Below are 13,678 nucleotides of genomic sequence, written 5' to 3'. Positions count from 1 at the left end.
TGCTATGTCTGTCTTTCTGCTACACAGCAGCAGGTAGAGGATGTACAACCTCAGAGCAAACAGCAAGTTCTTTGAAGTAAACCCTTTCCCTGACTCCTTCCCACAGAGTTGCAGGTCTGACTGTTCACATCACACACAGGCACACACTTCTGCAGCATACTGGTGACAGCAAACTGCATGTACCTGAGCTACCTTTGCTGTGAGTTAGAACTACATAAGACAGAGAAAACAGGATCAGGTTGCTTAGATCTGGACGAAATAATGCCCAAAGCAGATGGGCAGTGCACAGAAGGCAGGAAGGAAGCAACAGGATCTCCTAGCTGGGAGGACAGTGCATGTGCAGAAGAAAAACACAGAAGGGAGGTAAAGCACAACGGTAGCATTGGGCAGAAAAATTCCTTTTCCATTCTGTGGAACATTTCATGCTATTAAAAGAGCCAGATGTAGACTGTTTCAACTATTTAATATGTGTCAGATTTCATTGTACACTTCAAATGTTTATATATAAACACTTCTATTAAAAAGCAATTTTAGACCCTCACCCTCAATCCCAAACTATGAAATAGGAACTGAATCTTTTCACATGTCAAAGACTGCAGTTTCACACCCACACACAAAATAGAAGTTTTGTCAAAAATGGTATGTCAGAGAGGACTATTTTGATCTGTTCCACCTGGTTGTGGCTTTTGATTTAAGGAGTATAAGGACACTTGATGTCTCCACCAGTGGAGGAATGCTAGAAAAGAAGGAGGATCTGTATTTGTGTTAAGAGAAACAGCAGCATACAAAGTGGCAGTGTTTTATGAGACACAAATGCTGGTAAGAGGGCTTCTCCTGTTCTCTTATTACAAAGTGGGAAGCTTCCACACTGGAGCAGATCTGGATTTCAATCATACTCACCCTTGGCTGGTTATCTCAATATAACACTTTACAAAAGTTTGTAGCACTGAAACATGCAAAAGGCACTTTATCATTAAGGACAAAGTCCTCAGCCCAGGGAGCTTGTGGTTTGACTCATTCCTGTGGCTAGTGTAGTGATGAACTAGGCTTAGGCTACAGCTTCAACATAAGCTGCAGAACTAGTCCTTGCCTCGAGGTAGGAGGATTGGTGTCTCTTAATTATTCCTAACATATAGGAACATCAGGGCAACCTCAGTGAATTCCAGGCAGAGGTTTATCCACGAGAGTATTTCATCTGGGACAGCCACGTAATAAAACCAGAGCCAGCACTTGCTGATGATGTGCTGAGGCCTCTACCATCACCTGTGCAACACAGAGCATCACAGGTACCAAAGCAGAGCAATCCCTCATCCTGAGAGACAGTTGAAAGCTTTTCTAGGGCTGCTCACAGAGCAAGCATGGTCCCGCTTCCACACTTCATCACAGCTTGCCTGTGAGAGGAAAGACAGACACATCCAGGGTGCCACCCTCATGTTCTCAGGGATAGCCTGGACCTATTCTCAGCTCTGCTTTTTCAAGCATACACGTTGGAGTAGGGGGGAAAACAGTGGGTTTTCCCAACTTTTCTTCCCAAGCAGGGAAGTCTCTAGAAGAGCAGCATGCAGACATGTAACTGAAGAGAGCAACTACCTTCTTGTTTTGCTCTTTCACACTCTTCACTGGGCTCCTATCCTGAGGCTTCCCCCCCCACTCCCCAACAGCTCCTTCCATGGTCTGCATGTAACAGGAGGATGGGTTTGGTAGCAAAGATGGGAATGAGGGGGACTGCATTCCCCTGAATGGAGCCACCCCTCCATTCACAGCTTTGATTCCTCAAGGACTATGGCATCAGTGCAGGCTTCTGGCATCACTTTCTGCAAGTCAAACAGAAACAACATGGTTAGGATCCTGGCTGGCCAGGCCCAGGCTTCAGAGAGACCAGCTGGCCAGAAGCTGGCTAATTCACAACTCCCTGCTCACGTGCAGAAATCCCCAACCAAAAATCACCATCCTGAGAATGCACCTGGTTCCCTTCTCCAGACCCTTCTATTGCCCAGACATGGGGCACTGGGGCAGCAGGGCAGAGCAAGGGTCCCACTTCCCTTAAGCTACTTGGTGTAGTCCTCAGACCACAGTTAATTCACAGAAGCAGTACAGGCCCAGGGGTCAGCCCTACAGCCAGCTCACTGAACGTATTTCACTGTGGCACAAGATCAGCCTCGAAGCTTCAGGGCCAGTTCACTGGGCAAGGAAAGGAACTGGGAACTCCTTCATGTCATGGGGCAACACAGTGTCTATGCAAGCACCACAGAGAACCTGTATGCCATGCTCCCTCAGGAGGCTCAGCACAGCAACTAGCTCCACTCTGTCCTTACTCTGGCTTGCCTGAAGGTCTCTACCTCCCAGATTGCTGGCTCTGCTCATTTTCAGGTCTTCTTGTCCCCACCCCTCATTCAGGGCTGCCACCCTCTGCCCCACATCTTCCCTGTCCCCAGCTTGGATTTATGGCTGAAATAATTCCAGAGTGGTGCAGATAAGGCCTTCAAAGTTCACTACTTGTATCTTAAAGAGCCATAAGAAGTAAGAGCCAAACATACACAAGTTTGGGGTTTTTCCTGCATAAATACTAGAGAAGAATTAGCCTGATTACTTGAACCCTCCTAAAATTTCTTCCCTTAAGATAGAGTGAGCTGTAATTTCCCAGAGGAGGAGCAAGGACAACTGAAACTGCTGCCCAACTACCACCCTATCCTGGGCTGCATGAAACAGCCGAACTTTTACAACTCCAGTTCAGCCTTCCTGGCTGTAGCTTGATGAGCTCTTCTACTGAGCCATTCTGGGGTGTGTCAGGATTAAACCCGAGACTTCTTCCTCCAGAGGATTTCTGCTTACAGTGAGACACCCCACTTGTCACTGATTCAGAAGACAGCATGCAGACTTGCAAGGGCAAATATGGCATATCCCATGACCTGGATTCTAAGTTAACTCACTGTGGGGCAAGACTGACATCTGAGGCAGGAATCAGGGGTGTATAGGAAAGAGGTTCACATCCCCAGTGCAGTTCAAGAGAAGTCCAGGGAGCATGGAAGCAAGAGATAGTAAACAGTTTAATTTTGAGTAGCCTTTTACACAACTGCAGGTAAAAAGGTTTTATAGACGTCAGCAGCAGTATCCCAAAGCAGAGGAGTGAGATCATGAAAGCTTCAAAGAGGTGCTGGAAGCAAAAGCCAGGAAGCACACAGAGGGAACTCATACCGGCAGGAGGGGTAGTGAGGTGCATGAAGTAGTGCCAGAGGTAGGAGTAAGGGGAAAGCTGCATTTAGGCTTGGGAAAGTGCAACAGAATGCATTATGGAAGAACTCTGAACAGGGTCTCCAAACACCTCTGGAGTCTGAACACTACTCACCTGCTGAGGAGCTACAGGAAGAGAGGTTTTAGGAGAACAGCCTGCCTCAGGGCTCCACCACCTCCGGAAAGGCAGGCTGCCCTCACAGCTGGGAGTCACAGCGCTGGAAAAGTGTATGCGAACAGCCTGATCATGGCTTTGTGACAGGAGGAGAAGGCTGCTTGCTACACAGTAAGCACAGAAAGGGAGAAGTTAAGTATGGGGAGCAGAGGATGCAGTACACATTGTGCCTACTACGCAAAACTCTTGGCAGTTTTTCACTAGAGTAAGCATGCTACAACTTGCAAGGAACTCCAGTAAGCTACTGAGGGTGGATGCTCGACCTAAAGCCCTAAGCTGGTCTAAATCACACTGGCCTTGGGAGAAAAAAGCAACATGTTTTTTGGTACTACACTGAGATTCAGCAGATGCGTCTTTGCATCCAGGCAAAACACACAACCAGCAAATAAGGTACTTGTGCCTGATTGAGTCGTGACTTATCCAGGACATGGTTTGAAGACACAACAGAAATTCAGTCCTGTTTTAAACAAATCCCTTGCTGTGGCTGTACACCTAGAGCAGGTCACTGGTCATCCAAAATCATCCACTCATCAGTACTCAGCTCTGCTGGTAGCATTAACACTCCAGACAAAAGATTTTAATTTCATTACAATTAAGAAACCAGGACAAAGTCTGAAACCATTTACTGCATATGCATACTCTCTGCTATCAAGAATAGGATCTTCATACATGCACACGCGTGTGCACACCAAAAACTCCATTTATCTACCACTAAGATAAACAGTGTAAGTCCAGCACAAAGTAGTCTCAAGTGCTTTGAACACACATAAATCAAATTTGAAAGTTTCAAAGAGGCCTAGCAATGCCTGGTTTGAACTTAAAAGCAGTCCTGCCATTTTGGAATCCTGCACTCTGTAGGATAGCTGCCTTCTTAAAAGCCCACACAAGCTTAAAAGTATTTCAAACAAATGTTGCCTAAGGCTTTTCTTGAACAATTCACTCCCGAGTCAAAACAATCCATGGAAACTCGGCAAAGATACTTATTTCCTAATGCAAAGCACAGGAAGGTTTGCATGGATGCTGGAAACCAGGAGCAGGTGAGTGAAAGCCATATGCAGCTGAATCAACTGCCCCTACTATGAAACCTTGAGGCACAATGTTGGAATGGCTTCAGATGCACTTACAATAAAGGCAGCCCACAAAGAGACTCATTATAATGTAAAACAGGCATTTGTTCCAAGTGTGCTGAGACACAGAAAGCTAACCCTGCTGGCACTCTCTGAACTGAGGCAGACTGAAGTGGGAGGATTGCTGGAACCACACTCCAGCTTTATTACTAGAGGACAAGATGCCCACAATATCATTTGGCTAATTTAGTTTCCACTACAAGTTCTACTAATTGCAATATCTGTTTAATTATAACTGTAAGCAGATAAGGGCACTGATAGAAGACAAACTGCTTGTGAACACAAGGCAGGTCCTGCAGAAAGGGAAACATCATACAGCATGGACAGAGCAGCCAAAACCTCTGACAGGTGGCTGCTAAGAGGCTGATTCCTGGACAGAGTCTCAGACAAATCAATACCAAAGATCTACCCTGCTAAAACTGCCTCAGACTGCAGCACAGGCACGGCTTCAGAAGCATTCATCCTGGACTCAAATATTTCCCTGTCCATGGGACTCTTCCTTACGCTTGCATTAAAGTGTGGCAGCTACCCACTTCCTGTAGCACACACTGTAATCTTAGCAGGATTAAGGCTGTTCTTCCCAACAGACTCACTCTGCTTTTGCCTGTTAGTCCTGTTGATTGTGCCAGTGATACACATACTCAGTGAACACCTTGAAAAGCAAAGGGTAGCATGGTTAATTTGGCAGATCAGCCAGTCAGTGCAAAGCAGAAGACAGTGAGTAATAAAGCATTATACCCTGAGCAACAGCTGAGAAAATGCCAAGTGCTACTGAGATTCACACATCAGCAAGCATAGAGTTTTACAATTTTCATTCTTAAACCAAAAGGCACCAACCCAATGACTGTTATTGCTAGATGTTTTTAAACTTCTTTCTTGAAGTTGGCCATGCACCCTGGCTGTGATCAAGCCAACTCTTCTACAGGGCTCCTGGTATCACTTCCAGCCAAGAATCTGGACTGTAAAAGTAATGTCAAAAAAGATTCTCCAAATGCCTGTACCTCCTCTCCCCAGTAACCTACTGACAATTCAGATCTCCATCAGTTCCAGCACCAGGCTTTGCCTTGCTACACTTAGCTGAATCTCTATGCCCCAACCTGACATGAGTCTGGTGGGATCTCCACTCTGCTGGTGAAAGCTGTCTTGTCTTTCCTCTCAGATGGGTACCTGAGAAGGCCAGAAAGATTCTCAGTACTCTATGGCCATTGCTGTCACCCCAGAAGTGCCATTGGCTTGGTGCCTGTACCAGCTGTAAGTGTTCAGAGAAGCAGGTTAGTGTGATTCTCCTACCTTTGTGTATGAGCTAGTGAGCAGGAATGGGAATTGATGGAGTTAGGGTTACAGGCTACAGTCCCATAATCCATGATCTGATTGCTGCCTTGGAGTCTCTGTAACAACACCCACAAGTCACCATACCAGAAAAGCTGGAAGCAAGTAGGGAGGGAAATGAAGGGGGGAAGGGGGAGGGGAGAGGAGAGATAAAAAAAGAGGAACAGGCAAAGGAAGAAACTAGTAAAATTATGTGTAAGTAAAAGCATGTGTAAGACAGCTATCTCATGTAGAAAAGTTCCAGTACCTGACTCCACAAAGGCAGCACAAAATCCCCAAGCCCCACTGGCTGCTCCCCTGACTGAGGCATCCATGTTAGTGCAGAAAACCAGGTTCAGCCTGCCTTCAGTTGGTTGATCACATGGGGTTGTTAAGCTTGAGAAGTACCCAGGCGAGTTCAGCCTTGTGGAGGACACATTTGGGGGTGTGGTGGGGTGTGTGTCATGACTCCCTCAAAGCACGAGTCCTCAGGGGGAAGGAGCTGCCAGTGAAGTTTTTGCCTGACTGAGACCTGTTACCTCTCACGCACCCCTCCAGTTCTTACTGCTGTCAGTTCTGGGGGCTTTTAGTATTATAGAAATGATACCTGTACCACATTTTCTCTGGTCTCAATGCCCTCTACTCTCCAGCAGCAAGCTTTTACAATTGTATTCGTAAGAAAAGATTTAGACTAAAAATGGCTTAGTGTACAGTTCATCTGGCGAGAGAAGTGATTGACAAAGGGAAAAGGCCTTACTACTACTAAGCATCATGCCAGAGAACCTTGCTATTTCCTGAGCCTTTCACATACATGGTACGAATTAACTCACGGTGCCACCAGCACCTCTCATTACAACCCTGCTGCCTCAGAGCTTGCAGAGGATGGTTTGGTCTTACAACTCATCTTTCGTCTTTGACTTCAGCAGTATTAATTGCAGGATACAACAGTTTTGCATATATTAAAAGAGACTGGTCTTTACCCAGGCTCAGCTTAGCTAAGTGTGTTCCAGTTAGTCCCATTCACACCAGAATTCTGGCATAGCTGTTGTCTTCTAGTTGTCCCATAGACTGTGATACTCACCACTGCTAAAATCAGTCAAACTTGCAAGCCTCAGAGCAGGAAAAAAAAAAAGCAGGAATTCTTCTTAAATTATGACAGTGGGGCGGGGGGGGAGCTGCTTTATCCAAACCAGATAAATTGTACAGTATTACCCCAACCCCACTTAGTCTAGAATTATATTTGCAAGAATTACTCAAGGTGACATTAATTCCCTTCACTTATTTTACTGTCTTTGTGCTCAGATAGTTCAGTAAAAATAAATGAAAAAATAGAAACCAAAATAAAAATAAAAAGCATATATTTTGTAATTGAAAATCCACCTCCTTGAGCAGCCAGTTGGAGCAGAGCAAGACGTTCTGGTCTCTCTCCAGATCAGACTGGTTAGATTAGCTGGAGGAAGGCAGCACTGTTTTCAGAAAAGAGCTGACTCAGGCCACCACAGAACTGAGTTTATGCACTTTGCTAGACATGGTTGCTGATGGCTTCATGAATGTTGAGTGGATGTGTCTCCTAATGTCCTAGAAGAGGAGCCCAGAGCAATAAGAAAGAGAACCTCAACCACCAGTCCCCTCCCTTTTCATGCAGGGAGAGCTTCTAAGAGAGTTGGCAGCTGAGGACAGGGAATAAGGGGAATAACCTGCCTTCCCAGGGGCCTGGAATGACAGTTACCTAGCTCTAAACAAGGGCAAAGCACTGGTAGGCTCAGTGCTTTGTCAGGGGAGAAAAGCAAACAAGCACTGCCCTATATCCGATCCTAGCTGATACAAAGATGTGTGAAGCCCTGCACACTGTCTGAGGACCAGAGCCTCCAGATTCTGTAGTAAACAGAGGCCCCAGCAGCTGGCAGAGCTGGGATTACACCACCTGTCTTAAAATGCCAACAAGAAGCTTCCCCAAGGGCTAGGCAAAAAGTGATGGGATAAAAGAATCACAATTGCAGTCATAATTTGGAAAGGGCCAGCCTCATTCCTAGAAAGGAGAGAGGTTGGGTGTTGTCCTGAGCAACTAGCAGGGGTGCAGCAGGGATTGAAGGAGGATTTACTCACTGTCTGTTCGTTATCCAAATTGGCCTGCTGTCTTTGGAGATCAGCCTTAATGAATGCTGGAAAAGATGGAGGAAGTGAGACGTGAAGGCAGTTAAGTCACCATGCAAAGCCCGTATCAATTTCTCCAGGACTCAAAAGGACACCACAGGCCAAAGAGTAGACAGGAACATATTACGGTGAGCAAGGGAAGCCATTCTCCTGAATGAGGCAAAGAGCTTTTCTGAAACAGGCAGGATAGAGACTCCTTACTGCACCATGTAGAAGATGCATCTTTGAGACTCCAGCCAGCAGTCAGGGCAAGAAGCCTTGGATCTCCTTTGTAGCACAGACCAGATGCTTAAAGGAGCACAGCAGCTACAGGACTGCTCTGTGGGTCCTGCCCTTTTCTGCAGGCACCACTACACCCAAAAGCCCTTCAATTCATATGCCAAGCCCAAGGGGAAGAGTCACAGAAGAGGAACACTGAAAACTTTAATTACCTGTCATAATGGTTCCCAGTAACAGGAAGGCACAAAGAAATAGGTTTCCTGCCTTTGTCCCAATGTGATCCATGATTTGCCCTTGGCCAATGGTGAAGGCAATACCAAAAATCTATAAATAAACAGAGGCAGTGTCAAGCTGTACTGTTATTGTAAAGCAGCCCAAACAGCTTCCCAGCTTTACTGACATATCAGAGCAGACAGGCCAGCCAAGCTGCAGGCCTAGTGGGGATAAAGTTTGGCTATAAACACATATCCAGAGGCAGCTCCTTACAGCTGATGGAAAGACAAATGACCCTTAAGGCTAGAATGCCATCTCTCACTAGACAAGAGACTGTTAGGGGCAGTGCTGGAAAAGGCAAGGATGACTAGCATTCTGACATATTTTCCTAAGCTGAAACAGAATGGGTGCCAATAGAGAAATGCCATGAGGAACATAATTCAAAAAGCCAGGGTGCTTAGATCTGCAGTGCATTACAATAATCATGGACAAGAAATAGGAGTCAAGGCTGGGAACTACAACTTAACCTCTCTGCCTGTGAAGAGGCAAGCAAAAAAGAAAACAGCACACCTACCTGTGCCGAGACATTAAGGAGCCCTGATGATGTTCCTTCTGATTCTGGGTATGTCAACTCTGCAGCAAACTCAAAGCCCAGGGGAAGGTATCCCGTCATAAAAAACCTGTAAAGAAACACGTGGACAGGAAGACTTGGCAACTGCGAGAAGGAAGCCTGAAGAGACACAGTGTAGCCCATATCCCTTTTGGGGGGCTTCACTGACTGCACAAGGTGTTTTCCCTAGCATTGTCACAGCCCAGGCAGCTGTCTCACTCCCTCACCATGGCACAGGTCTTCCTCCTACCAAGAAATACCTTTGCCCACATTCTCAAGGCACAGAGGCAGGCCAGCAGGGAGCTGCCAGTTGTTACAACAAGGAATTAAAAGCAGCATCTCCCACAAGTAACTCTACGGGGCAGCATCCCCAGCACAGTCAACATCCACCCAGGCCCACATGCTTTTCATTCCTACCCATGGGTATCGTGGTTTAAGCCCAGCCAGCAACCCAGAACCACGCAGCTGCTCACTCACTCCCCCCGCCTTCCTCTCCCCACTGCAAACATGGGGCACGAAGCCAATGAACTCAATTGTATATGCTGTTGCCTGCTATGTAGCACTTTTATAGCCCACCAACTTGATGTCTTCAGGTCACCAGCGACTGGCCCTGACTTCCCTCTGACCATCATTCCAACAAAGAATGAACTTTGATGAAACCAGACAAGCTCAGCACTGATGAGTTCTGCGGTGTCATCAGCAGGCAACAATCCAACACTGCACACTGTTTCTCCTGCTCTGAAAGACTGTTAAGAGATAGAACCCGACATCATGGACTGGATGAACTCAGCAGCTTTATAGGGATTGGTCCATGCACTAAGGAATGATCTCTCTCTCTCTTTGTGTGTGTGTGGATGTGTGTATATATATATATATGTGTATATATATATATATATATATATGTGTATATATATATATATATATATATATATATACACACACAAGACAAGAGTGATGGTATATTGAAAAATGTGGGATCTGAGCATGATGTGAATGGCACAGAATAAGGGGTGGTTACTGTCCTGGGTTCAGCAGTAGCAGACATTTTTCTCCTTCTTAGTAGCTGGTGCAGTGCTGTGGTTTTGACTTTCAGCCTGGGAACAGCGCTGATAACACCAATGTTTTTAGTTGTTGCTCAATAATTTTTAGTCTGACCAAGGACTTTCTGAGTCTCATGCTCTGCCAGGGAGGAGGGGAAGCCGGGAGGAAGCAGAGACAGGACACCTGACCCAAACTAACCAAAGAGGTATTCCATACCACAACATGTCATGCCCAGTATATAAACTGGGGGCAGTTACCTGGAAGGGCTAGGGCATTGCTTGGGTCAGGCTGGGTATCAGTTGGCGGGTGGTGAACGGTTGTATTCTCTTCCCTTGTTATTTCCCTTATCATTATTATTATTGGTGGTAGCAGCAGTGATTTGTGTTATACCTTAGTTACTGGACTGCTCTTATCTCAACCCGTGGGAGTTACATTCTTTCAGTTCTCCTCCCCATCCCTCTGGGAGCAGGGGGAGGGCTGAGTGAGCGGCTGCATGGTTCTGGGTTCCTGGCTGGGCTTAAACTACGACAATGGGTCATTTAGGAGGTACCTCTCACTTCCCAAATGCTTTCACTTGATTAACTGGAACATTTAAGGCATGCTGATGTCCCTGACTAATGAAACACATACAAGAGAGAGATGGGAAGAGCAGATAATTTTGTCCTTAAACCACACAGGAGCCGCACACAGACTATGACTATCTCAAATCCCACCATGATCTTTGCTTCTCTAGCAGCTCACATGTAGAGGAAAGCAGATCACTCGTGAACTTACCCCAGCATGCCTGCAGTCACAAAGACCACCCAGAGGTGGCCTAAGCTCAGAGTGAAGGTGTAGGCTATCATTCCCACAAGAGACATGATATAGACGACAAGTGTTGTCTGTCTGCAAAGAAAAGCAGAGTCAGGGCTTTATTTAATCCAGTCCTCCTTTTTGTTCACAGATCATTGTACAGTTTGCATAATGTGGTTAATAAATAAACATTATAGGGGGCTTTGTTCTCTGTGGAGTTGGGTTACATCATATCTGTAAGGAGCCACCTATGAAGCAGCCACAAAACTCAGATCCTACCATGGTCTAACAGGTCCTTAGTCATATACTGTACATATAATGTACATCCCACTCTTGAGAGGGAGAAGAAGAGGCAAATAAAGAGATCATTAACCTTTTTTAGGCACCCTCTGTACTATAACCAGTTGGACATGTTTATTTATAAGTAGGAGTTGAGGGTGATTGAGTACGCCCAAGCAGAAAAGCAAAGGGAAGCGGTGACAACACTGCTCCACTGTTATAGGCCTGTATTTTTCATCGCTGTTCAAAACACCTTTCATTGCTGCTCCTTTCTGTGTTTAAACTGCCTACAGCACTTGGAGAGGTGACGGGCAAGCCGAGCTGCCCTCACAGTCTCACCCTCAAGCCAGGAAAGTGTTTAGCAGGGATAGTGCTAGTTCCACAGCCAGTGGCAACTGAGACACGAGCTCTCATCTCTGGGCAGAGGGGACAAAAAGACCCTGTGCCCAGGAAGCATGCCAGGCAGGTCCTGGGAAAAGCCAGATCCTGGGAACTGCCAGATCTGCAGCCTGCCCATGCTGAGGAATGTCAGTAGGCTTGGTATTGCAAGACACATGCAGCAGCCCAGGCCAGCTTTACCAGAACTGAAACATTAGCAATTGTCATTCCTGATTAGACACCAAGAAAACTCTTCCTATATCCTCAAAACAAAGCTCTTTCTAGTACAGGAGGTAGCAAGCAGCCCTTCACAGTATATAGGTTTGGAAAGAAAGGAAAAGTAAATCCTTTACCTGAATTAAATTCCACCAGGATCTTGAAAGCAGAACAGTTACCAGAGTTGACAAAACTTTTGGCCATTGTCTTTTAGGAAGAAGTTAAATGCACAACCACAAGCTACTTGTGTACCCTCCACCAAATTTTCGTCTTAATCCATTAAAGAATGTGTTTGGTATCAGGCCCTAGAATTCTACTAAAGAAACTAAACCTCAATCTATTTTCACTTTTTTTTTCTTTTTTAATGCAAATGACTACTGTCAAAATACAAACCCAAACAAACAGCCCAGATCATATTGTGTAAGAAAATATTTCAGTACACTGTGTTGCTACAGATAAAACCAGAATGTTCCAGCTAAAATTCTGTCCTCCCTCACTGCTGCAATGACTGAAGTCAGCGGAGCTCATGCTCATGTGTCAATTCTTATCCAAATACAGGCTTGAGAAGCAAATTTCAGACTTCCAACTATCAACTCATACTTACAAAGGTTCACCAGACACATTTAATGTATTGAAAAGCTAAACGCATTTTGCTGTGACAAGTAATTGTGTTTTGTATCAAAGGGGTAGGCAAATTCCTTAACCACCAATGCTGTATCATTTCTAGAATATGTTCTTTCCAGGGCTTTCATGGAGGAAAAAGTCACCAGTGAAGGCAGCATACGGGGGCCACTTACTTCTGCTATAACCCATTATAGAGAGCTTCTACATGGCTGGCAAACAGTCTAGAGGCTGCAGAAGAACAGCTGAAAGACTAACAGAGGAGTTAGAAAGCAGCCCCAGAAAGTGAAACAGAAGCAGGTAAAAGCCTTTTAAGCCTTTTTCTGACCAATACAGGTTCCTCAGGTATCTCCCATGAAGTGTTACTCCTCCCATCCCTTGACAAGCAGCCACAGAGTAACAGTAATGACTAGGAAAGGGGCTCAAGGCTGGAACTGCAGTTCCCTGGATTGCATGGACCAAGTTTGAACTGGGTGCTCCTCCCATAAACAGGAGTCTCCAAATACATGGCAGTCAGTGCTGTAATACAGCACAAGCCTTCAAGAGGTGGCTGTGGCCCTAAGAAGCTTAGCCTCTGCCAGCAGGGACACCTGAAAAACGTTTGGTTTTTTTTTTATCCCCACAGCCAGTTTTGGTCTCAGTGCAGAGCTCTTAGGATAGCCCCACAAAATCTCACACAGGTTTCCTAGGCTTATAGTTCAAATATTCCAACTCGTTTGTATCTGATTCAGTCTGTCCTGACAGCTGCTAACAGTTGCACTTTGCCCCTCATCTCCAGGCAAACGTGATAAATGAGTTAGTGACCAGATGTGGTCAGGACTTTGTTTCACATTGATGCTATGTCATTAGTCAAGCTGCAAGAAAGAAGTTCCCAGAACATGCAGCCCCCCAGATGAGAACTAGAGCAGGCAGGCTCACAGAAGCAGGCAGCTGCTGAAGGTGTTCTCCATTGGGACTGTAGAACTAAGTGGGAAACAAAATGGAGATAACTGTTTGACCTTGGCATGGTACTTTATCTACCACACGTTAGCTAGCTCTAAGAGACTACAACCTTTCCTCACTCACCTCCATGAATCATTAGGGTCCAGCATGACAAGATGAATCAACAGACCCTTACGAAAGAGCAAGGCCATGTGCTTGAGTTGTGTGAAAATCATGCACTAGGAAGCATCCTGAAACCATGCACTGAGTGGCTGCCTGCTGACCACAGTCCCTAACTGGGACTTGAGCAGACAGCCCTGAATTCAACTCCTGCTGCAGGAAACAGTCTCAAGCACACAAGCAGACTTCTGCTAAACCAGACTTTAGCAAGAC

At 45.8% G+C, this 13,678-nt stretch overlaps 1 protein-coding gene across 4 annotated transcripts in view; it reads right to left on the bottom strand.

The window, feature by feature from the left end:
• Nucleotides 1-1,676: 1,676 nt before the first annotated feature.
• The window catches only part of FLVCR2 (FLVCR choline and putative heme transporter 2), a 36,183-nt gene continuing 24,181 nt past the window's right edge, over nt 1,677-13,678 (bottom strand). The window contains exons 6-12 of one of the 4 annotated variants that reach the window (XM_061463642.1): nt 10,853-10,963; nt 9,002-9,107; nt 8,427-8,538; nt 7,948-8,003; nt 5,824-5,921; nt 2,928-2,949; nt 1,677-1,816 (exon numbers count right to left, since the gene is read on the bottom strand). In XM_061463642.1, the coding sequence (XP_061319626.1) occupies nt 1,808-1,816; nt 2,928-2,949; nt 5,824-5,921; nt 7,948-8,003; nt 8,427-8,538; nt 9,002-9,107; nt 10,853-10,963 (514 nt within the window). In that variant the 3' untranslated portion in view covers nt 1,677-1,807. Of the gene's footprint in view, nt 1,817-2,926; nt 2,995-5,823; nt 5,922-7,947; nt 8,004-8,426; nt 8,539-9,001; nt 9,108-10,852; nt 10,964-13,678 lie in introns of those variants that run through there. The other 3 variants (XM_061463644.1, XM_061463646.1, XM_061463645.1) reach the window with 3 other exon arrangements.

This window comes from Pezoporus flaviventris, unplaced genomic scaffold (genome assembly GCF_033815535.1).
Source record: "Pezoporus flaviventris isolate CSIRO_AGI_PZ_B2104156 unplaced genomic scaffold, CSIRO_AGI_Pfla_v1 ptg000036l, whole genome shotgun sequence".
NCBI lineage: Eukaryota > Metazoa > Chordata > Aves > Psittaciformes > Psittacidae > Pezoporus > Pezoporus flaviventris.
This window is presented reverse-complemented; position numbering and strand designations above follow the sequence as displayed.